Below are 26,486 nucleotides of genomic sequence, written 5' to 3' on the forward strand. Positions count from 1 at the left end.
TTCAACTAATAACATCCATTGTGTTGTTATACAGTTATCCTTTTCATATAACTTTATCTAAGTCTATGGTTTGAGAATGTATCTCTCACAGTCTGAAAGCAATAAGAAATATTTGCAACTAGAAAATGTGCTGAGGTGGAAACTTTAAAGCTTTAAAGTTAGAGAGTGACAAAGCACTTGGTTTCATGAAACTTGCCACAATAGGCATCATTTGCATGGGCATTTTTATGCTTCCGACTGAAAATCTGGGCAATACACTGACCCTGTCTCCATGTATCAAGCTGTTGATTTTTATTTCCAAATTGTGACTCTGAAGATTTTTAAATCATATTTATAACTTATTTCACAATTTTAGATAGCTGTTAAATGTGATATGAGAATAGGCTTGTCACTAGGTAATGTGGTATGAACATATCATTTTTATAAACCATTGAATTCCAAATCCGAAATTCCTGAACAGCTAGATTAGGATGGTTAATAATAGATATATCAATGTCCCATTTGAAATGTCTCCTAATATTCATCGTTGCAGATTCCTAAATTTTCTTTCTTTGACAATAGAACTTGTAAAAGCAGAAGAAAATTTCAGGGTGCATTGATTACATTGGTTATTTCTCATTATTTTCTGTCTCTGACATCTAAGAGCTATTGCTTTATCACTTAAAAGGAAACACAGAAGGGTGACCACACAGTTTCCTCTGTGACAGACTGAAGATATGTAAACAATTGGTTAAGAAAGAAAGAGAGGATATTGCTTATAAATATTGTACCACTGTGCATTTTTTAAGATGCTTTAAACATGAACTCTCCATACAAACTAAAAAACAGGAAGGCATAACAAATTACTGCAATCTTGACCAAATTTATTGATTGACTGATTTAATTTGTTTTCAAAAACTGTAGAAGAAAATCTTATGTGTGGTATTTCAGAAAACCCAATTCTAGTCCCGCAGTGTCTTGTGATTTCAGAAAATAATAAACCTAAGTGGGATTTACCTGTTATATAACTTCTTATACTACAAAAATTACAATGTAAAGTATTTCCCTAAAAATCTCAGAACCCTTATAGAAGACATTGCTATATTTGTTATCTAATAGTAGTCATCATAACAGATTGCACTTTTAGTATGTAAATACGTATATACCTCATTCAGTACCTCTTTTCAAGTACCTCTCTTTATGTTATTTCTCCTTTATGGTATTTATTTTATTACACAAAAAATTAATATTTTTGTGGATTGACGATTACATTTGTATATGCAAACAAATGAAAGCTTTATTTAGCGTGTGATCGATTCCAAGCACAGTTATCCCCTTAACTCTAGAGATTCAGGAAGATTCACTATACTTCTTGTATTTTTGTTTACTCATCTGCACAATGAATTACCTATAAATCCCAGGGACAGGAAACTTCTAACAAAATCATTTTGTGATATTAATATTTATAATGCTTTCTAATGGAAATAGACATCTGAAATTTTATTTTTCCCTTTCTCTTTGTCATAGATCACTTTAGCCTTTTGGGTTGTTACTTCCCTGTCTTATCTGCATACTGATCAGTTTCCTCATTGCCTATTTTTCCAGGAGTATTATCTGACAGCAAGCATCTTTATTTGTTCATCTGTCTCCTTTCTCCCTAAAAAATATTCAAAACTCATTTTGTACTGCTCTCCAAACTCAATTGCATCAAGTTTTCTGAAATAAGGTATTATGAGTTCAGGTGCTTCCTGACACTCTCTTCTTTCCCACACATCCCTAAGGATTGGGCTGTCTTGTCAGCCCTGAAAATTTATATCAGGTGTTATCAGCACCAAGTAAAGAACACATGGGTACAATGTATTGCCACGGACTAAGCAAGAAGTATTGCCTTGTTTTGCCAATAAAATATTGGCAGACATTGACTGAGGAAATTCAGAAAACAATAAGGAATACAATCATTTGGCTCAAGGTGATTTTTCTACTCTATGATCCTACCTGAGTATGTTGTTACTGATGTGGGAAAAAGAAAGAGAGAGATAAAAAAAAAAATGTAACTTTTTCATTAAAAAGTTACTAAAAAGCTATGAAAAAGATGCTGAAAAGCTATGAAACAATGAAATCTAGATCTCTTAATACTCAGGCCAATTATTTTCTTAAATAATTACGTTGGGAATGTTCCAGTAGGTTGAAATGTGATAAGAATTAAATACTTGAAAAGTAAGTACTATCTGTAAGTTTTACCAAAAATAAACAGCTTGAGTTTCTATTAAGAATAATAAAAGAATGACAATATATGTAAATAGTAAACAAAAAGATTTATATGTAAAGTGAAAAAATTTTAAGCATCGTGTTCAATAGAAACTACATAGTGTTCATTCACAACCAAGTAAAAACAGTACAGGGCTGGAGTTGTGGCTCAATGGTAGAACGCTTGCCTGGCATGTGTGAGGCCCTGGGTTCAATACTCAGCACCTCATATAAATAAAATAAAATAAAAGATCCATTGACAACTAAAACAAATTAAAAAAAATAGTACAGTACAATTCATAAACTGAATTCATCTGTGCAGACAAATAATCCACATGGGGAAAATAAAGATACCTTTTCTTTAGTATGTGAAAAACTTTCAGCAATTTACAGGAATTGCTTTTTAATCAGAATTGACTGGAGGAATGAACTTCTGTGTGAATATGATGTTTTCGGTAACAGATAAATTTCAAAGACATCTGACCTTTTTGTGAACATATTAGTTTTATACAATCATGGTGTTGATTTAATGCAACTTGTTATTCTTTTATATTTTATATTTTTATGGCATACTAACATATTTCTACAACTTTAATTAAAACATATGAAAATGCTTATTTAACTAAGAAGTCTCTATAGATCTCCAAATACTCAGGGAGGGGGACAAAACACAAATGATTTTTCATTTTTTCTGAGTCATGAAGCGATTTCAACTACCATTGTTTATGTAAACCTTGAAGACACCAATTAAAAGGGTTAACAATTCAATAAGATGGGTTAGTGTAGAAGGCTAAAGGCTAAGTAGAAACAGAGAAAGAATGGAATGACTTGGCTGTTATTCAAGGTTGTTTGGACCTTGGTTTACTATGACATCAAACTAATCAAAATAATAAAGTATACCAAAGCACCCCACCTGCTGAGTCTCAGAAGTTCTCAACCCTAAAAGTGAAAGGAAGGGATGCATGAATGAAAGATGAATATACATAAATATAGACACACACACATACATGTACATACATTTATATATATAATATATGTACACATATGGTACATACACTGTATGTACCTCATTCAGTTCACTGGTCTCAGAAAGAGCCCTTGATATGATTTTGGAATCAAAATCACCTAAGGGTGAATAGTAAACCATCAAGCAGAATGTCCACATAGCCAAGAGCACTAGATCCAGTAAGAAAGCCTACTTGGAGACCAGCTCTGGCATATATGCTAAATAATGTTAAAGAATCACATTACCATGATGATCTTAATGTTCCTTTCACTTAAGGAAATATTTAGGCAGATGATTCCTTATGCCTAAAAGGATTTGGTTAGATTCAGTTAGACCAGCTGATCTCTACATCTTTCTGTTTCTCTCAACCGTCATTCTGTGATCCTGCCATCAATCATTTACTGATTCCAGGTGTGTGATTGCTACTACGCTGCATTGTCAGGAGGATGGTTTAATGGGAAAATATCAGACTCTGAAATGGGTGACAGACAAAGCTGCTTCTAATGATGCTATTACTTCTTTCTTACATAACACATTTCTCTATGAATAAAAGCAAAAGCCTACAGTCTACAATTCTCACAGCACGTGCATATTTTAGCTAGATGTATCTCCTTGAGGGTTGAGGGGTGAGGAGAGAAGCAAAGAGCAATTTTTAGACTTGCTAAGGATTTAGTCTAACCATATTCAAATCTGCCCCTTATGAATAATGAGATCCTAGGAAAGTTTTTTTAACTGCTATAAAATTCTGTTTTCTCATATATAAATTTTAGAAAATAATAGCACCTACCTCACCAGGTTGTTAGAGGAATAAATGAGATAATACTCTTATAGTAGCATAAATACAACACGGTGCTTGAGGAATGTTAATTATTAACATTATAAACATTATATACCTATTAATAAATAGCTACTTGTCTTCAAAATAAATATGGGAGTAGGAGGGAGGGACAGATTTCTTTATGTTTATATAAGCACATACTCCTATTTAAGCATTTGTTAGCATTGCTTCAAAACTTGAAGTAAAGAGGGTGACCATGAAACATCAAAAATATTGTGACATTGCAGTTTGTTTTGTGAAGCCAAGTATTTTAAGTAAGGTAACGCTATGCTCTTTTCAAGCCTGACACATAAGTAAGAATGCTACATTTGCTTTCAGGAACTGTTGGCCCTACTAAGCCTGCAGAAGACAGTGCTTCGGGGAGTGAGGGTGTTTCGGATCTGCAGCAGGTGGTCTCCCTGAAGGAGCGAATGGCAAGGTACCAGGCAGCTGTTTCCAGGGGGGACTGCCGCAGCTTCTCAGCTAACGTAAGCTGCTTTTGATGATTCTGTATTAGACAATGTGCTTGCTGTAGGTCCAGACCCCCTCCTTACATTTGCAAGACAAGAATACTATTAGGAACTGGAATGAAGTCCAAAGAGGACAAAAACAGTGCACATCAAATTCAGATCATTTGAATTAAATCTTCAGTTCTGCTACATATTGGTTGCATGAACTTGAACTACTATCTTAACCCATTTTTGAGCTTCAGTTTCCTTAACTGGAAAATGGGAATAATCATCTACCACATAGGGTCTTGGTGAGAAATCAAGGAGATAATTTATGTGTAAGCCAGAAGGCACGGTATAAATGTGTTATTATTGTCATCATTATCACTTAACCTATAGCTATTCTCCTCAGGAAGGTTGGGAATTAATTTCAAATTTTAATAATGTGGGTTTGTATTGCTGCCCTCCTTGGTCTCATATACGGTTCATTTAAATTCTCCGGCTGTATAATTTCTTTTGCTTTTCTCTGTATGCACTAAATCCATTAGGAGAGGCTTAATCAACATAGAAATGAGAGAGATTAGCAATGTAGGCACTCTGCTAAACCAATTATGATTATAAGAAACTGCAAGATTCAGTAAGACCACCAATTTTTAGAGCCAACACATAAAAAAGCCATAGTCAAAAGAATTTGTTGGATTCTGTATTTTTTGCTCTTCAGCTTAATGGAATATAAGAATTTCTTTTATAATTACAATCTCCAAATTAGCCAAGTTGTGTGTGTGTGTGTGTGTGTGTGTGTGTGTGTTTATGTGAAAGAGAGAGAGAGAGAGAGAGAGAATTAGTCCCAAAAGTAGTATTTTAAAATAGCTGCTCTTAACATTCTTTACAAATTATTTAGATACAAGACTGACTGTGCCAAGCTCATTAACAATATTGCAATTCTAGATGGCATTTAAGTTTTTACATAGTCATTAAAGTACATTTTAGACACAGCATATATTTGGAATGAATGTTCAGAAGTGACATAAGTAACTAGTTGGCTTCCAAAACAAATAGTAGCATTACAATGCCTCCTACCAGTCTTCTTAGAGAGTGCCCCCTGCTGGATATTCAGAACTTCCATACAAATAGTTTAAATTGGAGAAATGATTCTTGGGAAAACAGTGGATCTTGAAATCACCTGATTAAAGACTGATTGTTTAGTAATCAACCTTTTATTTATGAAGATTTTAATCCTTCCAGGTACTCAGATAATATGTCATAAAATAATTTGGTATCATGTATGATTTGTATCTTTCTGGTGCAAAAAAAAAGAGTGTTTAAAAGGAGCACATAGGTAAATTAGTCTATTATTTAATACAACAATGAAAAAATTAACAACAATCTGAAAGTTGTCTATGCATAAGGACTTTAATAGTCCTCCTTTATGCCAATTTTACATGCCAAAACACTGACTGAAAATTACTTGAGGAGACTATGCAATTAGGTAGTAAGGAAACCAAGGTCAATTTGTTATTTTTTGAATCTGGTAATCTTTTAATTGGATTCAACTTTGTCCTTTCATACAAAAAAAAAGTATTCTTTGCCCCTAAAATACCCTATTAACAAATATTGTGATAAGAATAGTACATACATAATCTTATAGGAATCCTGATAAATATGTAAAGCAAGGTAAAATAACTGCCTTGTTTAGTCAGTTGCATCAAAGGCTTGTTCAATCCCTTACACACACCAGAAAAAGAAAAAATCATGGAAACTGCCCATAACTGATGTCTACACAATTAACTGAAATATTTTAGGTATAAAATCTGAAAGTCATAGATTCAGACCCAAAACGAATCCTATGCATTTCATTCGTGCAGAGTTAGCTGCCAAACATTGGTTTCCCTTTGCTTCCCTTTGTCTTACACTAAGTCAGATGGCATTTGCTGGGTCTTAGATGAAAGTCACGTGTGGTCTGCAGAAACCCCTTGAAGAAAAAGAGGAAGTAATGTTTGTTCAGCAATGGGTTAAAAATGCTAGATTCTGTGCTGTGTGTTTTTATTTCTTTTTTCTATTTTAACACTCTAAACAAACCTGTGAGAAAGATACTACTATTTCCAGTTATTTTAAAAATAAAGAAGATTCAGGGAACTTTAACTCCAAGTTTTGTCGGGATTAGAATTAGACTCACTGTCCAATCCCAAAATGATGTTATTTTTATCAGGTTCTATAACCTGTGGGCAGTTCTTTGTAAACAAAATTCATAGCTATCTAGTATATTTCCCCAGGTTTGAGCATTACATATTTAAATGAACTTCTTATTATCGACATAGCTAATAGATTCCACATTGATATCCAAGCCAAAGAATAAGAAACGTAGAATAATAGTAAACCTAAAAAATTTCATCACAGAGCAGTCTCAGTTATGTGGTCATTAATATTAACATGGGTTAGAGAGGATATTTAGAACATGGTGCTGAGCAAGGTAAAAGTCACAGGAATGATCCTCAGCTGAGCAAGAGGTGCCCCTCCACCTCTGACCACAGACCGTTACTTGAGCAAATCAACCATCTCACATGTGTAGACTTTCCTCCATAAGCTAAGATCAAGGAAACCTTAGCACCACACTACCCACATCTTGGAGGTTTTATCTCACTTGGGTAGATGAGCAGCTGCAGTTGTCGTATGAGTACCTGGGCCAGCAGGGGTAGGGTGAATACAGCTATAAAAAATAATCAACTGTTCGAACTTTGCATGGTCTAAGGTCAATGCACAATGCTGAAAGGAAAGGAATGACAACATATAACCTTTAATCTATTTGGAAGATAGGAGGCAACCTGTCTGGATGGGAACTGAAATTTTTTTGAAAATGCATTTAGTGGGAGAGTATCCAGTCATTGACATAATTACTGAAGTCAGAATAATTTGCACATGATTTGTACACTGTTTATAGTTATTTGAAACAGTGAAGTCCTTCTTCACAATAATTACCTGAATTTCTATAATACTGATATATTACTTGTATATGATCTACGCAGTCATTTATGTAAATTAAATAGCAGTGGGGTAAAAGAAATATTGTGACTTTGACTCTTCTATTTCTCTTAAATTCAAAAGAGATGCCATATCTTTCACTACCTTCATGTGTATTTCAAACAGCAGTAATTCATTAGGACTAACAATGTGTCACAGAATTCAATAGCATATATATCTAGTACATAGAAATATATAATCATATCTCTTCTTCCCACAGTACTCTGAAATACATAATAGTCCACAAAAGTGGGGAAAGGTATTAACTCAGCAATGCAACCACTTGAGTATTTGCTACTAATTCAGATAATGATGAATATTAATTATCCAACATTCTGGCATATGGGAAACTCAAACCCCAAGATAGATGCTGTATTTTTAGTATTGAGAAATTATATATTTGGGTAAAGATTCCAGGAACCCAGAAATGTAGGAGTCCACAGTCCATAGTATGGGAACCTCAACTCACCAGGGTTCAATTTCAAGGTCTCAGGGCTTTCAGGGTTATGTCAGGACTGGACCAGACCTCAGGAGACCCGCTCTAGTTTGAAGTGTTGCTGAGTCTCCTCCCAGCTGCAAGCAGAACTGGAAGCTTCCTGGAGGAGGATTGGCATGAAGTCTGTTTGCTGGAAAGTAGTCATCCCATCTGGGTTTGAGTGCCTTCTGGGCTCTGGAATGTGTTGAATCATCAAAACCAAAGGCCCTAAGCTACTTCTACACTTCCTGATGGGGCTGAAGACCCAACAAGACCCATTAGGGCTCTTCAAGTTTCCTTCAGTGATATGTATTGGAATCTATTTATTCATCTGTCGAATGGCAAGGATATGCCAGGACCCTTCATACCAATGCTCAGAGATGAGACCTGGGATGTGCCAACCCTGACATGGTGAAGCTGCTGTTTTCCTGCCCATTCTTTAAGGCTAGTGATTAAGACAGGCTGATGTGATGCAAACGTCAATGCTAACACTCTTGTCCTAGCTAAAAGAATTTAACAAGCTATTTTATTTCCCAAACCACAATTTCCTTACTTTAAAATATGGATAATAGGTGTCCATATCTCACAGAATATTGAGAAGCATTAACTGACAGAATACACATGAAGATACAGAAAAATCATTCTAATGCTGTGACTTAGCAGTTTTTATTATTACCAATTAATATTTTTACATAAAGGATAATCTAAGATTCTTTGTTTGGTTCCTATTTGATAATTTTTAAAAATTTTGAACTGAATAAAAATGATTTTTATAATTTTTCTGAATAATGTGTTACCTATAGAGGTATTTGGGATTTTAATGAAAACCTTATTTTGGTCAAAATTGAATTTATTATTCTCATATCCACTACATTGTATATTATTAATGAAAGACATTCTCATAGGCCAAGGGATTAGGTGTGTAGCTTAGTGGTAGAGCACTTACCTAGCATGCACAAAACCTAATTGTATCCCTGGAGAAAAAAAAAAAATAGGTCTCACCTCCAGAAATTAAAATTTATCTGAAAGAAGGAGAATTAATTCCATATTTTGAAAAGTCTTCCAAGGGTATATCAAGACTGATCAATGAGATAACAACTTAGAGAGTGACTATTTGTATTGAGGTTTTAAGTAAAAGCCTGCTGAAATAACTGTGTGCTAATATCTTTTTAATATACCACCCATCAATACTTGTCAACTGTTAAAAAAATAAAGTGCCCCAAGAATCTCATCCCATGCAGATAAAAAGTTGAATTTGCCTTTTTCTTAAATCATCCTAGATGATGGAGGAATCAGAAATGTGCACAGTGCCTGGTGGTTTGGCCAAGGTGAAGAAACAATTTGAGAAGGACAAAAATATTTCTTCTTCCTGTAATACCTTTTCTCAGTACCAGTATCAACACCAGAACAGATCTGAGCAGGTAAGGCCACTGTGGGTGGTGGGTACATCATGTGTGCTTGAACTGTTCTCACCAAGGCAGGAATCCTGCATTCTTGACAGTAGGTTTATCTTCATAACTCATGTTTTAAAATTGTTATTTTAAAATGTTTTAGAAAAAAATCATCTTTAACACGTGTCAATGTATTGATTTATTTACTTGGATCATTTTGCCACATGAGCCATGCTGAAATATTCCCTCTTAGACTCTCACATCTCAGACATAAATGAAGATTAAACAGCCCAGGTTAGTCAAAAAGTAAACAGAAATGTTGAGAACAGTGTTTGTATTGAGCCCCTGCTTCTAGGTTATAATTCATGACAAACTATCTGCCAGTTGTTTGCATAGATTAAAAGTGAAGCATTATTCAGCTATTTGTTGTGGGAAATATTTTTTGTTTTCTTTAAAATTATCAAAAATTGAGTAGTTTGAACCCAGATGTTACATAAAACCTCATAATGCTACTTCTAAATGTTATATAAATTTCTACCCATTTCATTACTTCATTATCATATATCACCAAATATTTTCATGAGACATAATGATTTTTGAATGTGAGAGTCTAAATAATAAAACTCATCAGACAGAGCTCAGCACTTGGAAAAATCATAATTTCACCATAAACAGCTGTACTCAGGCCTCATTTTCCATGAGGAAGGAAGTAACTTGGGTATGAAATTTTGTAATGGTTGTGTGTTCCTTTTTAAAATCCACAGGAAATATAGAATTGCCTAAATGTTTAAAAGTGATGAAGTTGAGTGGTGTGTGTGGAGAGGGAGAAGAGTGCTTCAGATAGAATAATCAAGAACTTAACATGTAAACTAGTATTTGTTTTCTTGTTTTAGCTTTTTTGGCAAGTGAAATATGTGCAATATAGCTAGTTCAATAAATTTGTGGCCATATTTCTTTCTAATGTTGCCTAAGGAAACAGAATATCCATAAGAAAGTCAGAGTGGGTCTCCCTGTAATCTACAACATAGGAGTGAATCAAGTGTAGAGATGTGTGTTTACTTTAAATCTGTCAACAGTACAAAATATAATTATGTTCACAATTTAACTAACAAATTCTCCATAGAAGTATCATAATGTATTGACAGATCCTTTACTGTGTAGGGAAGCAGGGTGATAGACACCAGGACTATGGTCTTTGGAATTTGCATTCACACAACATCTCTTGCTACTTGCAAAGTACATAGATCCATGCCACTTATGGATGTGGGTTATTTGCAGTTGCACTGGCTTCCATGTTTAGAAGGGCCTTGCCTTAATTTAACACTCAACTGTCTCCATCCTGAAATTCTCAATAACTTTTGAACAGAGGATCCCACGTGTTCATTTTGCACTGGATCTGGCAAATTATGTAACCAGTACTACATGGACCAAATTCATAACCCCCTCAAGCCTCAATTTCAGATGAGTAAGAAAGGGAAGCTGCTAAGTGATTTGCCTATCTCATGGTCTGTTGCAGGATCTAATATGAGAAAGAGCAACTTATGTAAAAGTATCTCATTATCTTTAAAGCTTGTTATTAATTAAGACTCTTTAATAGTGCAAAAGACAGAAAATTCCAGGGAAAGTGGCTTAAGGAACATTGTTCACAATGTAAGCAGACAATTCAGTGTGAACAAAAGTTCATAAAACTGCAATCTTATAGGAGATTGGATTGAATCTCCAGTGGTGTATCAGCTGTCTTGAACCAACTCTTCAATTATTAAATTTTGGAGAATTTTGCAAACCACATGATTTCTTCTTCTTAACTACCCAGTCTTACTTCCCCTGGGTTGACCCGGTTCTCATCCAGCTTTCTTGAAATAGTGATATGCAAAGAAAGACTGTGTCCTTTTCACGGGAAAAGCTTAGAGCACTTAACAGGCTCTGAATGGAACATACATGCTCATTCTTGAACAAATTGCTAGGACCAGAGCAAGCTGATTGGTTTAGACTTCTGCATCTTATTTACCTAAGAGAAAGTTTTCCATATATGTTTGTCAACAAAGAATATATGATGGGGGAAAACAAACCAAACAAAAAATATATACATATATTTTTACCACGAAATTTTACCTGGTAATTTCCTGAGGAATGAATGAACTTAAACCATACTGCAATGCAACATAAATATGACATAAAGGAATCATAGCTACACCTAAACTGGTAAACACCATTTATTGAATACCCACTGTATGCAGAAGTCTGTGAGAAAATGAAAGAAAATAAGTCACACTTTTAAGAAAAGACTTTAACTTATAATCCTCATTGAAAATTTGAGATAAATGCCAAATTTTAGGGGTGAGTGTAAAAATAATTGTCTTACATATTTGTTTAAACTTTTTAAGCTATATAAATGCATTCTAAAAATTACTTGTTTTATTAGCAGGTATTGAGGAATGACATTTGCTGGTAAAGACAGGTAGTTAAATTCTGTTCAGATACTATTGACTCAGTGTTTTCAATCTCTTTGCTTATTCCAAGTACTTGTGTTCTATCTCTCTAACTCTGTCTCTGGACAAAAAATATATATACTAATTTTGTTGACATACAGTAACCAATACTAATTTGGAAGTCAAGTTTGAGTTCAGAGAACATTTGTTTTGGATTTCTGACAACATTTAATGTCACAATTAGTAATAATTTCATAAAGTGTAATAATTAAATACAATCTGTCTCATTCCTTCCTAACTTATTAGAATCAGGTGTTTCAAGGTAATTAGATGACTATTTGGTTACAGTTTGTCTGGGAGATCAGAAATTGGCCTAAACAAGGTTTGAAAATTAAGCTATCTCTGAGATTAAAAGCCCCTTCTGTTTGCTGATGGCTCAGAATGTTTTATACTTACTGAAAAGAGGGTTTTAAAGGAGGGGGATATAAGATATAGGCACATTCACTGATGCCAGGTGTTTTAAGCAGACCGATGTCCCATTTACATACATTCTAGATTTATACTTTATGGTTCTGCCTCTTTAACAGCTAGCAATGTCATTGCTGGCCTGTGAAGCTTCTGTTTGAAAGTTAGACATAGGAAACATTCTGGAATTCCTGGGGTGGTGGGGAAGTGGTGAGATAAATTAAGTTTCTTAAAAGAATAGGGTGGGAACTCTTGACTAGGTTACCCTACTGGTTAGTACTAGCACTTCTTGGTATTAGTTATTTAAGCTCTGCTTTTCAAAACAGCTGTCACTGCTTCCAGAAGATAGGGAGGACATCCAACTATTTCTAAGCTATTTTAAGCCACTCAATATGTCTCCTGTTGATATTTAGATTAGAAATATCATACTAGCATTGCTTTTTATTTTGTCTTAGGATTGAATTCTCACTGTTCTGTGCCAGTGAAAACCAAACCAGTAGACTTTTAAAGCTAGACTATGCAAAGGATCACTTGAGAGGGATGTTCTTAATCCACTCACTACAGCAGTCTCCATTTGGCAGGAACATTTAGTAATCCGTCCTCCCAGCCTCAACAGAGGTCTTGAAATATCCTGGAGCAGATATTAGAATAAATGTGTTATGCGTGTGAAACTGCCATTGTCTCTCTCCTGAGTTCATTTTCACTTGCTCATTCTGTGGCTTCTCTCTGGTATATTTAGGACTTTTTTCCTTTTTTATTTTTTTCCCTTCTTCATTTTCCTTATTTAGCAGCATTGTGAAGATACAATTTACACACCATAAAATGCACCTCCTTTATCACTACAACTTGACTGCTTAGTATGTTTGCATACTAAGATTTACATACTAGATTGCAAGGTCATCACAATCTACTTTTAAGACATTTCTATCCCCCCTCAAAAGAAACTTTGAACCCATTAGCAGTCTAAGACTTTTTTTGTGCCTTTTTCTCACACACAAGTTTTGACTTTCATCTTCTTATGTGAATTTCCTCTTGATTTTCCTTCCCCCATCCTTATGCAGTACTAAGAAGCTCTTTGCGTATTAATTGTGAAGCCCTGGCAGGCTCTTCTTTTCTGAAGTTGTTTTTTTTTTTTTTTTTCTTTTTAAGTGGCTTAAGTAGGAAAGAGCAGATGGAGCTCCAAACATTTTGGAAGTAATCAGTGCAATCCAGCGCTTAGGTAATTGCTTTCATAAGAAATTGCTGCACTGAATCCATGTCAAGAGTCGAAAGCATCCCTGACCTTCACCCTGCCGCCCACTCTGATGTGCTGGGTGACAGTATGTATCTTTCCACCTGCATCTGCCGTTACAAAAAATCCAAATGTAAACATTCGTACTCTGAAAGATTATGTGGATTTGGAACAATCCCTGGACAATTTTAGGTCGATAGAAAACATTTTCGACAGCTTGTGACAGATATAATCTGACATCTGTGTGTTTTAGACTCTTTAAAGGTGACCTATAATTATTTTCTAGCAAACTAAATATATTTTTATCAACTAAATCCACATTGCAAAGTGTTTCTTATATGTGCTTTAAACCTACCTTTAGGTTCTGCCACATACTTCTCTGTTCAAGGTCACGGATTGCTATTAACAGCTCCAATCTGACCTAGATTGCTATCAGCACACAAGGTTACAACCAAGAATGTGTCTAATCCACAAGTTAGTGTCTTGTGGATTGTATTGTATATTAATTGTGTGCACTATTTTTAGATTACCGTTATAACTTACATTATAAATGAAGCAGTCTAGAATAATGGTTAGCCCTCTGGTTCCAGAGTCAGACAGCCTGGGTTATCAACCCCTGAGTTAGTCACCTATCTTAGTATTTTTGTTATGTTATAACAGGATAGGACAGACTGGGTAATTTATAAAGAACAAAAAATGTTTTGGCTTACAGTTATGGCAGTGGGAAAATCCAGTGTGAAGCTTCCAGCATCTGACTAGGGTCTTCATACTGTATCATTTAACATGGCAGAAAGGGGGAGGGGGAGGAGAGAGAGAGAGAGAGAGAGAGAGAGAGAGAGAGAGAGAGATTCACTACATTCATAAAGGTAAATCCTTCATGATCTAAACACTTCATGGAGGTCCCATCTGCCAATACCATTATGCTGGTAGTTAAATTCAACATGTGTTTGGAGGGGACAAGTATTCAAACAAGGGCACAACCTACTCTCTCCTGTAAAATGATGAAACGGGGTCACTTTACTAATAAAACGATATGGTCCATGAAAATCTTAGTATAACATCTGGCATGTATTAATTATTCAGTAAACATTGGCTATTGTCATCAATAGTATTGCCATTAAAATCGAGAGAGCATAATCAAGTGGTACCTACTCTCAGTTTAGAATATGATTCACAGGAACTTTAAATATATGTAAAAAGACAAAGAAGGTCTGCATTTTTCTGAGCCTCACACCTTAGCATTCTTTCCAGTACTTTCTTTAGCTCTGGGAAATGATAATTTCTTAGAAACTTCATAAATAATTAGAAATTTGCTTAAAATGAACATACCTATACATGCTTTGGACATAGGTTACACTGGAGTAGTCAGCAATATAGTGCATATTTTTAAAATTATGATAATGGGTCTTCTTTTGAAAAAAATATGCTTAACCTCATCTCTGAGAATAAGAAGATGAGTTGGACCTCTAAGAAGGTTGAGGAGAGGAAGACACATAAACATACTCTGCACAGGTATATGGGGTCCTGTTTGCCACTGTGAAAGCAATTTTGTGTTTTTTAAGTGTAAGCATATGAATTATGTAGAGTTTACTTTTTGAAGACTGCTTTATTCACAGAATTGTAACAAAATATACTGAGAATAAAATACTTTATAATTAATATATAAATTGAAGAGGCTATACTACTTGAGTAAATGAGGGAAAGAGGAAGAATTGAGGGTTTGTTTTTTTTTTTTTCATTTCTACTAGTGTTGAAGCTAGTGTCTTGGAAATTGTGGTTTCTCAGCACATTTTAGTTGATGTATGGAAGAAAAAGAAAAGAATTTGTAAGGGGAAGAAACTACCTCATGACATTTTATGGTTTGTGCAGTTGGAATAGTCAAGATAGATATATTTCTACAATTGTCTTCCAAAAATACAGCAAGTGTTTGTTCAATATACAAGACCATTATGTACAAATGCTAAGATATAAGGGTTTCTATTTACCAGAGAATCATTTATTTTCATTTGACACAAGTGAGGAAATCTTCCCAACCTTTCTCCAGATAGGCCAGAGAATACACTAACCTTCCACTGGCTACATGGTCAGAGCAAGTCAAAGCTCTGTCTCAGGAAAACGGAAACAGCACACACCTCGTCCTCAAGAGGCACATAAATAAGTCTCATCAACAGGCAAGATATAACAGGTTCACTATGTGAAAAATTAAAACTCTAACAGCAAATCTTCCACTGTTTCTTCTTCCAGACCCAGTCCTTTAATCTGTTTATCCACCACAGCTCTTTCTCAGTGCCTGTGGCTGACTGGACCTTGGCAATGAGAAGAACACAATAAGATTAACTTTTTAATACTGACTCAGAGTCAGAACTCAAAGTGTTTGCTAAATAAAGCACAATAGCCTCAGCCAATGATTATCTGCAACATACACGTGACTGGATTGGTCGGGGCTGCTTTTTGCAGAATTCAGTTGACTGAAGTTGTTTATTAACTAAGCGTCTCAGTTCCTGACTATGCCACAGAGCTAACCAGCCTTGCTCTACATTCTAACTCGGATTTCTTTCAATTTAGAAAGAAGTGAACATGTAAATTCTGATCCCATTTTGGGTTTGTAGATGCATGTTAAGTAAATTGACTTTTTTCCTCCACTTTTGCCTTCAGAACTGTCCTATCGTGATCATGGATGCCCACGTCACTACTGCTTCTCTAATCTGTGTTCATGTTCCTCTTGCCTGAATCCTTTGAGGCTGGTTCTCCAGTTTCTCCATCTCTGGTCTCCTCCTTCTTACCCATATCCATCTTCCTGTAGCTTTGCAGGTCATGGCAGAATCCCATACTATTTTTACAGAAACTAAATACATCAAATTATATTTTGTGAAATTTTTCCTTGCTCGAGCTGTGAAACAAATTAGCTGCACTTACTATGGAGAAAACAAAAGCAAAACCACAAACCTAACCACATGAGAGCTTGTATTTCTCAGGATGAAAGGTAAAAAGACGTTCTCTATAAACTCAACAAACCACAGGCTCTTCCCTTGCCTCCCTTAGCCTACATGGAACTAATCTGTCTAGAAATGCAGCCCATCCTCCTTACAAAACCCTTCTACCTCCTTTACTGCAGGCTCTCTCTGCAGGTTGAAGCCCAGGGAAGTTGGTAGTGGGTCCCAGTAAGTTCTGTCTTTGGGTTCCCACATCTCTCAGGGCCAGAAGCAGGGCATCTTTTCAGACTGCCTGACACATCTCCTCCTACCCCTACCCTAACCCTGAAAGGATTTAGAATCTTCTACTTACTGTTGGGGTGGGTCATGGAATCTGGGTGGGAGCTCTGGGTATCTAAGTTTGTTTCCATGAGGGCAGCCTGGGTAGTTCTAGTTTAATTGTTCTGTAGTATGGTCAGAGATCAGGGAATTTTAAAGCTCTTCAGGTGATTCTAATATTCAGCAGTGAACATGGCAATGCAAATCTGAGCTAAGATTTGTTATCCCAGAATTGACCACTTCCCTCTTAGTTCAGGTCTAAGGCCTGTCCCCTGTCCACCTCCCTCTATCCTTCTCACCACAGGGCTTCTCTGTTCTTGTGATCATTTCTCTTGAGATGTGTATTGCAACCCAAGAATAGAACACAAGACTGGGAAGAATGCAGGGTTTTAAAGAAATGGTGAAAATCATGAATATCAGCAATCAATTCATGGGTCAAATAATCAATTCATGGGTACCCAACTCCATTTAACACTTTTGTTAATGGTAGATATATTGAAATAGGGAATTTGTGCATATATATGATATATTAGGACATTATAAATAAATAGTTAAATGCTTAAAATTTTCTAGGTATATGTTAAAACATAATAAACTACCTAATTAGATTAGAAATAACCAATGAAATTATTAAATTTCAGTTATTACATTGATACTCCAGGAATTAAATTCATTTTTGCAATATTTTATTAAAAATTATCTCAATAGGATTATACAATCTATATACTTAATGTCTCAAGTTTTTACCTTTGATATTTCTAATCAATGATATTTTGTGATAGACAAAGAGTTTTACTTAATTATTAAGTGAAAAACCATATTAAATGACAGATTCTCATAGTTGCCTGGTTTTTTACATAACTAAGCCAATGTGTGATCTTTCCCTGGGTTATAAGGTGCGCTCATGAAATATAAGACTGTCTTCTGTGATCCACTAACATCAATCACGTTACTTTATGGTCACACACTGTAATCTCAACCTCTTCTGTCCTCAAATGAGGTTAGTGGTAATTGCTTACTGCCTGCTAGGGTGTGACTATAAAGTCTCAGTCATGTCCCTTTGCAATGTGCCCTTTCAGCTTCTTGCTACAGAACCTGTTGGCATATGAGTTACTCTGCTGGTGCATACAGGGTTCACTCCTCCCTCTCCAGTAGGAACACCACAGGCCATTCTAGTATATCATTATAAATAAAAGGAAACTCATTTTCACCCCACACTGTGCAGACAAGGGCAAACATTGTCCTGGGTCTTTTGTGAAAATTTCATCTTCTTGGTTAATAGGGTAGTTTGTATAGTACATTGATGGAACATCAGTTCCTTTTCTGCTTTCATATAAAACTAAGTGAACTAATGTTCTTCGTGTCTTCAATGGGTTTAGGAATATTAACATAGGAAGAGTGTCCTGGTCCTGTTTCTCAGGAATTCAGGGCCTCAGTGGATGGTACTAATACCAATAAGTAAGACTTATTTCAAGTGCTTTTAAAACATCCTGAATTGGTTGCTTTTTTTTCCTACAATTCATCTTATTTATTCCCCAAAATAGGATTTGTGGGAGTAAGGTTTACCCTAGTTATTGGAGCTCTATTACAACAGCTTCTCTTCTTCTTAATGGCATTTTTAGGTCTGCTATTTCTATAGACCTATTTGTTCTTAGAAAATACCTTTTCAATTTCATTTAGAGAAGACAATGCACTTACATTTATATCCTTCATTCCTTTAAAGTAAAATGAATGGAGATTGCTTTAGGAACCGAGTGGTGTGTTCTCATACCAGGGTCAAGTTGTTGAGGAAGTGATAACAAACTCCTTTCTGAAAGAAATAAGACCAGAGAAGAGTAGTTCCTCCATACTTGTAAAGATGATCTCGGAAAGAAATTCATATTGATGAAGAGGTGAATGAAATACAGATTTTTTTACATAATGGAATTTTGTATCTTTTATGAGAGGCAGTGGACATTTAGGAAAAGTTGAAATAGAAGAAATAATTTTGTATTGGCCTTTCTATCTAAAAGCTCATAATAACTTAGAAATATGGATGATCTTTTTGTATAATTACATTGAAAAGTGTATAGATAATACTTACCAATATACTAATTAAATTCAAGTATTTTCAAGTTTTATAATCAAATAACTAGTTACATAATTTTCAATTCTTAGTTTTTGTTATTTTGTGAAAAGCAAGGAAATATATAACAGAAGAAAGTATTAATATTATACAATCATAACACTAGTAAAACTTAGTGAAATCTGTAAAATGTCTTTTCCACATAGTTACTTTTTTGAAAATGGATGTTTTCTCTAAGTACTTGACATCAGAGGATATTATTAGCTCTTTCCGCTTCTTCTGGGTCTGTATTTCTCAAAATAAACCCATCCTCATGGGTCTTTGAAAATGATTGGATTGAGTCAAGCTCATCTATTCTTTTGGATGTTCATTTGGTTATTAATTTGCATAATTACAAACAAATTATCATGCTAAAAAAAAACCTGAAAGAACACAAGGCCTGAGAAAAGGAAGCAGCACTAAGAGGTTCTGTCCTTAGAACTACACTGTTGTAGAGAGATGTTTGAGAAATTCTTTATTTTTTTCCAACTTCTTCACAAAACACCACAGGGCAATGAGCAAGATTATATCTTCTAACTGCCTTTCCTTGAGTTTATTCTTTCTCCGTCTCTCCTGAGTGATCTACCTGGACTAGTAAAGAGAGAGTTGTTCATCTCCTTAGGAATGATGAATGAGTGGAGGTGACTTCATTTCCCACCCCATCAGGAGAGCAGGGCACTTTATATACCAGCCACTAGATCGATACCAACAGGGGAAGCCAAACGCTCAATCGACCTTTCTTATCCTGAGGTAAATACCAGTGCCCTCTAGAGACATAGTACATCCTGCGACAGCACTGCAATTTATTTCTTGTCCTTAGGGTACAAATTACAATAATCTAAGGCAGCAATTCAACATATTGCAATGTTTAGAAACATTTGAGGGAGTGTGTTAGGCTGGGGTTCCATTCATGAGTCTTTTATCTTAAACATTTTATATCATCATTCTGAAAATAAAAACAAATAGAAGCCAACCAAATATTAAATCCTTTCCTTTCCTTTCCTTTCCTTTCCTTTCCTTCCTTTGAAACTCAAGAGAGTTTTCCTTTTTCTCCCTTGAGTCTAATACGTTCTTGTCCTCACAATATAAGCATTTCATTACTGTGGAGGATTATGATTATGAAGAAGCAAATCATCAAGTATATATTCCACATCCTTACAAATGCCTGTTGAATACCTCCCTTACTGCTTTTAATTATTTAAAAAAAAACTTGGTTCAAATATCTGGTTGATGGTATTCTAGTAATATATTATGGTATTTTTAAAATTGTGAGTAGCATTCCTCCTTAAACCACTTTTACTGGTTATGTTGATGTGTAATCAATGTGTAGAAAGCTAGAGTTGTGGAATTTTAAATAAATTTTGTGTTATTCAGTGCAATGGGCCTTGTACATTTTCCAATAATTATGAACAACCAATGTGGTCCTTTTGGTTTCTTTCAATGCTTCCCCAACCTCTGTCTCAGCACCTTACCAATGAAGATACTGATTGAAATTAGTTATGACTTGTCTACCTGATTTCTCAATTTAATTGATGACAAATTCTAGCCATAACCCAACACTCCTGCCTCCCTAATCACTACCCATTCCCCAAATTCCTTGTAAATACATTCACCAACAAAATTACAACTCAGTACCCTTATAGATCTCCCCATATTTCCTTGTTTTTTAAAAAACTAACTGATTGAACTAATTTGCTTTTAATCATAATTATGATTTTCCCTAAAATGTCTTGTTTGCACAGACAGCATTGTAATGCTTAGATCAAAGCCAAATCTAATTCATTCTTCCTCCTTGTTTGGGTTTTATATAAGTATTAAAAATGTCATTCCTCCCAACAAAATCACTGATGGCCATAAAGACTCAGAGAGATAGTGAAAAACAGGAGGCAGACTTATATAATAAAAACTCATGACACTTGGCAGGCACAATGTGTTGACTCAAAGTCTTCCTATGCATCTTTGTACAGTCACATGAAACAAATATTGCCCTAATAAAAATAAAAAAGCCCAAATTAGTTTCATTATAAGAGTTGATTGAAAGTGCTTTCTGCTGCACTCTCTGTTGTTGAAAATGAGGGGAAATAATTTTGTGTTTTAAAATGGTTTCCATTTGGTTAAGAAGACGTCGGTGTTCATGACTAATACTTTCTTAACAAGGGTTAACTTTTGATGTCTGAACTTCCTTCTGTTCCATCACCCAATAAGGCGGAACCAGTCACCACTAGAAGCTATAAGCAGGCACTTCCTCTCCTAGCCTTCCTGGGATCCAGATCTGTGAACTGGACTGCATTGATAGGGCACCTCCAGCTAAGAATGTGCATAAGAAGTTAGTGAGATTAGACACTGGGACCCCATAGAATCAATTTTGGTGATGACTGTGGCAGAGAATCACAATATCCAATAACAAGAAATAATGATTCCAGAAACAAGGCACAGCATGCACTACCAATGTTGCTAGCAGTGAGCCTGTCTGAATCACGTGGTAGCAGCAAGGATGGGTTCACCAGATTGTTCTGCAATTGTATTCTTCACTGTTACTGGTTACAAACCCTCAAAATCCTGGGGCTTCCTTAAGAGGCTCTACACTCGCCATCCCTGCCACCAATATCTCTTCAATAAATTCCCTTTTTCATTTTAATCAGTCAAACTCCAATGCTTGAAACTGGAAGTTGTGACTGATAAAAAGACATAATCTACCGAAGTTAACATTCTTCATTGTTGAGATGAGAGTCATGCAACAGCGTCCTTTAGGAAAAGAATAAGTGTAGAAAGGATTATATAATAGTAGATTAAATCACTGTGAACTGACCATTCACAAGGTATTAGTTCATAAAAGAAACACTGGATAGGGATCATGAATCCACATTCAGCCATATCTCCAGGGAATACTTCCATGCTGCAAGGAGCTGAATGGTTTGGAATGGGTCATAATATGTACAGGTGTCTTTTTGCTTCTCGTTCTTTTAGTTAAATCCCTGATCCACTACTCTTTTAGCACAGAAAAAAAAAAAAAAAACTTATGCATTGGGAGGTGTTCTCTTTTAGTTTCTGGACTTAATTATATCATGAGATTATCTGGTAAAATTCATTGACACCAATGCACTTTCATTCAATCTCTGCCCCCCCACTTTTGATCTTGTTTACTACTGAATACTGAACCATTAGGAAAATGTCTGACATAAATAAGTGTGCAATAAATAAGTAAAGATATTAAACACTGGTGTGGCATTTATGAGTCAGGGTTTTGCAAATATTAAGTTATTTACTCCTCACAATAACCTTCTGAGATAGGTACTTTTATTTTTCTGGGTTTTGTTTTGTTTTGTTTTTTGCTTTGTTCAGCAAGAAACAAACACATGGATGGTCTATATAATGTTTCCAAGGAAAATGAACAAATATGATACTTATCCAGGAAGGCTAGCTCCAAGTCTGTCCTGTACATTTACTTATTTATTTTTATTCAGCTGATAATCACTAAGGACCCACCATATGTCAGTACCAAAAAAAATTTAATAATGAATATGACATTATTTTGCCCTCAAGGAACTCACTCTATCGAAAAGACAGACATGTAACAAATAATTGCAAATGAAGTATGGTAGATGCTGTGATAGAAAATATAAATGAGACACACAGGGAAACATGGACACTGTGATAAACTTTAGTCTGGGTGAAAGATGGTCAAGAAGGACATCTGAGGGCAGAGAATGCTTCAGTTGAAACTCCAAATAATTTTCCAGGCATACATACTGTGATTTATTTGTGAATATACTTAGAAATAATTGAGGCATGAAGGTAGAAATATAGGCAAAGACCAGATTCTAGAGAAAAGTATATGCCATGTTAAAGAATTTCTTAATGTGTTCTCAGGAAATCAAGAGCCATTGAAGAAATACAGAACTAAACCAAATAGATAAACTTTTAAGTAAAATCATTCTGACTCTATAGAGTTGACACAAAGGAAGTTAAGATTAGATGGAAGAAGATAAATTAGGAGACTACTAAAATAGTCCAGATTAAACATCTGAGGACTTCAAAAGGTTAGAAGCTCTAGGGCTTCTGGTTCAATGTAAACAGCATTAGGTAGTAAAGGTGTACTCTTAAAATTTTGCTCCCATTTATTGTACTTTTATGTTTATATCCTAGTTATATATATGTATGTACCATTAACATACACCAACATAAAATTTCCAGAAGGTATTTTATTTATTATAAATTGAATGCTTTAATGTAAGTTTCTTTTTTAATTCATCAAATAAATGTTGTCATTTAGGTAACTAATATGTTTGAGAACCTGATCAAGAGTACATCTTTCGTATGTTCTTTTTGTGAATCTTCATCTGTATTGGACTCTGGGATATGGTTCCTTAAATGATACTTTTAGATAAGAAAATAGTCAGGGTTCTAACAGTTAAAGCTGACTTTTGCTTCTATAGAATCCTCCCTTCTAGAAGACACGTTTTTTTTTTTACTTTAAACTGTTATGATTTAGATATGAGGAATCTCCAAAAATTTCATGTGTGAGACAATGCTAGAACATTCTCAGGTGAAATGACTGGGTTACGAGAGTCTTTACCTAATCAGTGCGTTAACTCACTGATAGGTATTAACTGGATGGTAACTGTAGGCAGGCAGGGTGTGACTGAAGGAAGTAGGTCACTGAGGATGTGCCTTTGGGGTATATATTTTGGCCCTGGGTGAAGAATGCTCTCTCTGCCTCCTGACTATCCTGTCCTGAACTACTTTCCTCCTCCACACCCTTCCACATGATGTTCTGCCCCCAAAATTGTTCTTGTCAGGTCTTTTGGTCACAACAGTGAAAAGACTGACTAAAATATATACTAAGTATATTTTATTAAAAGTGACATTTTCTCTTTAAGTTAAATATGACCAAATTCTGATTGTCAAGAAATTAGTCATGCCCTTGATTTTTTTATATGCTTTTTACTATTGCAGCATTATGGCTATGCATAATAGTGGGGTTCATTTTGACATATTCATAAATGCATATAGCATAATGCTTCATTTCAATTCCCAGTACTTCCCCTTTTCCTCCCTTCCTCTCTGTCCCAATACCCTTCCTTTACTATGCTGGTCACAGCTATATATATTTATTGCTTTTTAATTGGTATATGATAGTTATACATAAAAGTGGAATTCATTATGTTATATTCATATATGCATGTGCAAAATTGTTCAATATTTTTCCACAGTTCCTCCACCTTCCCTTCTCTCTCTCTTTGCCCTAGATCCTCTTCTACTTCACTGTTCTCTATTCTATTTTTATGATATCTACCTTTAAAAAATTAAAAATTTCTCATTTCTCTCTAGATTCTACACACAAGGGAAAACATTCAACCCTTGATTTTCTGAGTCTGACTTGTTGTACTTAGCATGATATTGTCTAGTTCCATCCATTTGCCAGCAAATAACATAATTTACTTCTTATAATGGAGTAGAACTTGATCATGCATTTATACCACATTTTCTTTATCCATTTATTTGTTAACAGGTACCTAGGCTGGTTCCATAATTTGCCTATTGTATCTTGTACTGCTACAAACATTGCTTCACATATATCACTATAGTATGTTGAATTTAGTTCTTTGGGATAAATACCAAGGAATGGGATAGCTGGGTCATGTGGGATTTCATTTCTAGTCTTTTGAGCTAACTCCAAATTGATCTTCAAAGTTGTATTAATTTGCAGCCCCACCAAAAATTTATGAGTGTATCTTTTTCCCCACATCCTCACCAAAACTGATTATTATTTGTATTCTTAATGATTGACATTCTGACTGGAGTGAGGAGAACTCTCAATGTAGTTTTGATTTTCATTTCCCTGATTGCTAAGGATGTTGAACATTTTTTTTTCATATACTCATTGGCCATTTGCATTTCTTCTTTTGAGAAACATCTGTTTAGTTCATTTGCCCTTTTATTGATTGGGTTATTTGAGGGGTTTTGGTGGTGATTTTTGAGATCTTTATGGATCTCAGATATTAATTCCCTGTTATAAAAGTAGTTGGCAAAGATCTTTCTCCATGGGGCAACTTCTTTCTTCAAGTCATAAGTCTTTTCTTTGGTGTGCAGGAGGATTTTTAACTTGAGGTCATCCCACTTATTGGTCCTTGGTTTTATTTCTTGAGCATTAGGAGTCATATTAAGTAGGTCAGTGCCTTCACAAACATGTTGGCCTGTTAACTCTGTGTTATCTTCAAGCAGTTACAGTATTTCTGGCCTAATTCTAATTCTTTGATCTCCTTTCAGTTGATTTTTTTATGCGGTTTGAGAGTTAGGGGTCTAGTTTCATTCTTCTATATATTGTCATCCAGTTTTCCCAGCATCATTTGCTAAAAAAGCTATCTTTTCTCTAGTGTATGTTTTTAATACCTTTATCAAGGATTAGAAGATTATATCCATGTGAGTTTGTCTGTGTGTTTTCTCTTCTATTCCATTGGTCTTCATGTCCGTTTTTATGCCAATACCATGCTGTATTGTTACTATAATTCAGTCTAATTGGAGATAAGGTATTGCTCTTATTGCTCAGGATTAGTTATTCTGGGTCCATTCATATAAATGTAAAATGAGGATAGCATTGCTTTTCATTGTCATCATAAATATCTCAACTTAGTTTTTTGACATCATAGTAATTCTGCCCAATGCAATCTATTGCCGTTTATATGATTTATCAGCTCAAGGAATAATAACAATTCACTGCAGAAAGGACATAAAATTAGTTTGTTTAGTGCCATGAATATCTTCTAAAGGTTTTTTTTTTAAATTTATATTCTTATTTTAAAAGGTCCTCTACCTTTGTGTATGTGGCTGTTGCCTGTGTACTTATTATTTTCTTGGACAGCCTTCTCCTCTGATGATTCCGACTACCTTTTACAGCATCATTGCACTGCCCATGTTTTTCCATAGATGTTCTGATCACTTGAACTATCATCAAGTGCCCTCATTTTGTATACACTCTGTAAAGTGGTTGACCATTATTTTAATACACATCAGCTTTAGTAACTTCACCTTCCAATTATGAAAATATTCAGTATCAAGACAATAAGCCAAAAGACCCAAAAATAATCATATGTAGAAAAATCCAGAATCTCAAATTTTAAAGCAAGATCAAAACAATTATAAAATTTTCACACACTAAGGGGGAAAAGTGACAATTTTGCCATGCATCAATCCTTGACATTCTATTTCACTTCTCCTGTGCACTGAGAAGTTAAACATTGGGATTTGAGAACCAGAGTGAAACTCACAGTTCAGTTAAAGGAGAGGGTCATATGAGAAAGTGATGACTGTGAAACATGAGGGGTAAATAATAGAAATATGTACTGACAGTCACAGGAAGAGAAAGAAAGAAGAGGGAGAAGTGCGAACAGCCAACCCTGTAAAGAAAAGTCAGGGAACATTTCAAGAAGAAAATAATTTTTTGAGCCAAGTTTTCAAAAGGGTATAGTGAATGTGAAAAACTCAAGCACAAAGGATGTCAGAAGGTGTATAGTAACTTTTTGTGTAGTGTTTCCAAAAAATAAAGAGATAAAACTCAAGCAAAGGAAAGCATGCTTCAATTTGATATACACAAATCAGGACAAGCATAATGTATCCACCACAA

At 35.0% G+C, this 26,486-nt stretch overlaps 1 protein-coding gene across 3 annotated transcripts in view; it reads left to right on the forward strand.

Moving 5' to 3' along the window:
• Xirp2 (xin actin binding repeat containing 2) overlaps nucleotides 1-26,486 on the forward strand; it is a 71,776-nt gene that overhangs the window by 20,672 nt on the left and 24,618 nt on the right. Inside the window, exons 2-3 of one of the 3 annotated variants that reach the window (XM_047544782.1) lie at nucleotides 4,389-4,537; nucleotides 9,272-9,412. In XM_047544782.1, coding sequence (XP_047400738.1) covers nucleotides 4,481-4,537; nucleotides 9,272-9,412 — 198 coding nt within the window. In that variant the 5' untranslated portion in view covers nucleotides 4,389-4,480. The remainder of the gene's footprint in view (nucleotides 1-4,388; nucleotides 4,538-9,271; nucleotides 9,413-26,486) is intronic. The other 2 variants (XM_047544783.1, XM_047544784.1) reach the window with 2 other exon arrangements.

The sequence above is a fragment of the Sciurus carolinensis genome, chromosome 3 (assembly GCF_902686445.1).
Source record: "Sciurus carolinensis chromosome 3, mSciCar1.2, whole genome shotgun sequence".
NCBI lineage: Eukaryota > Metazoa > Chordata > Mammalia > Rodentia > Sciuridae > Sciurus > Sciurus carolinensis.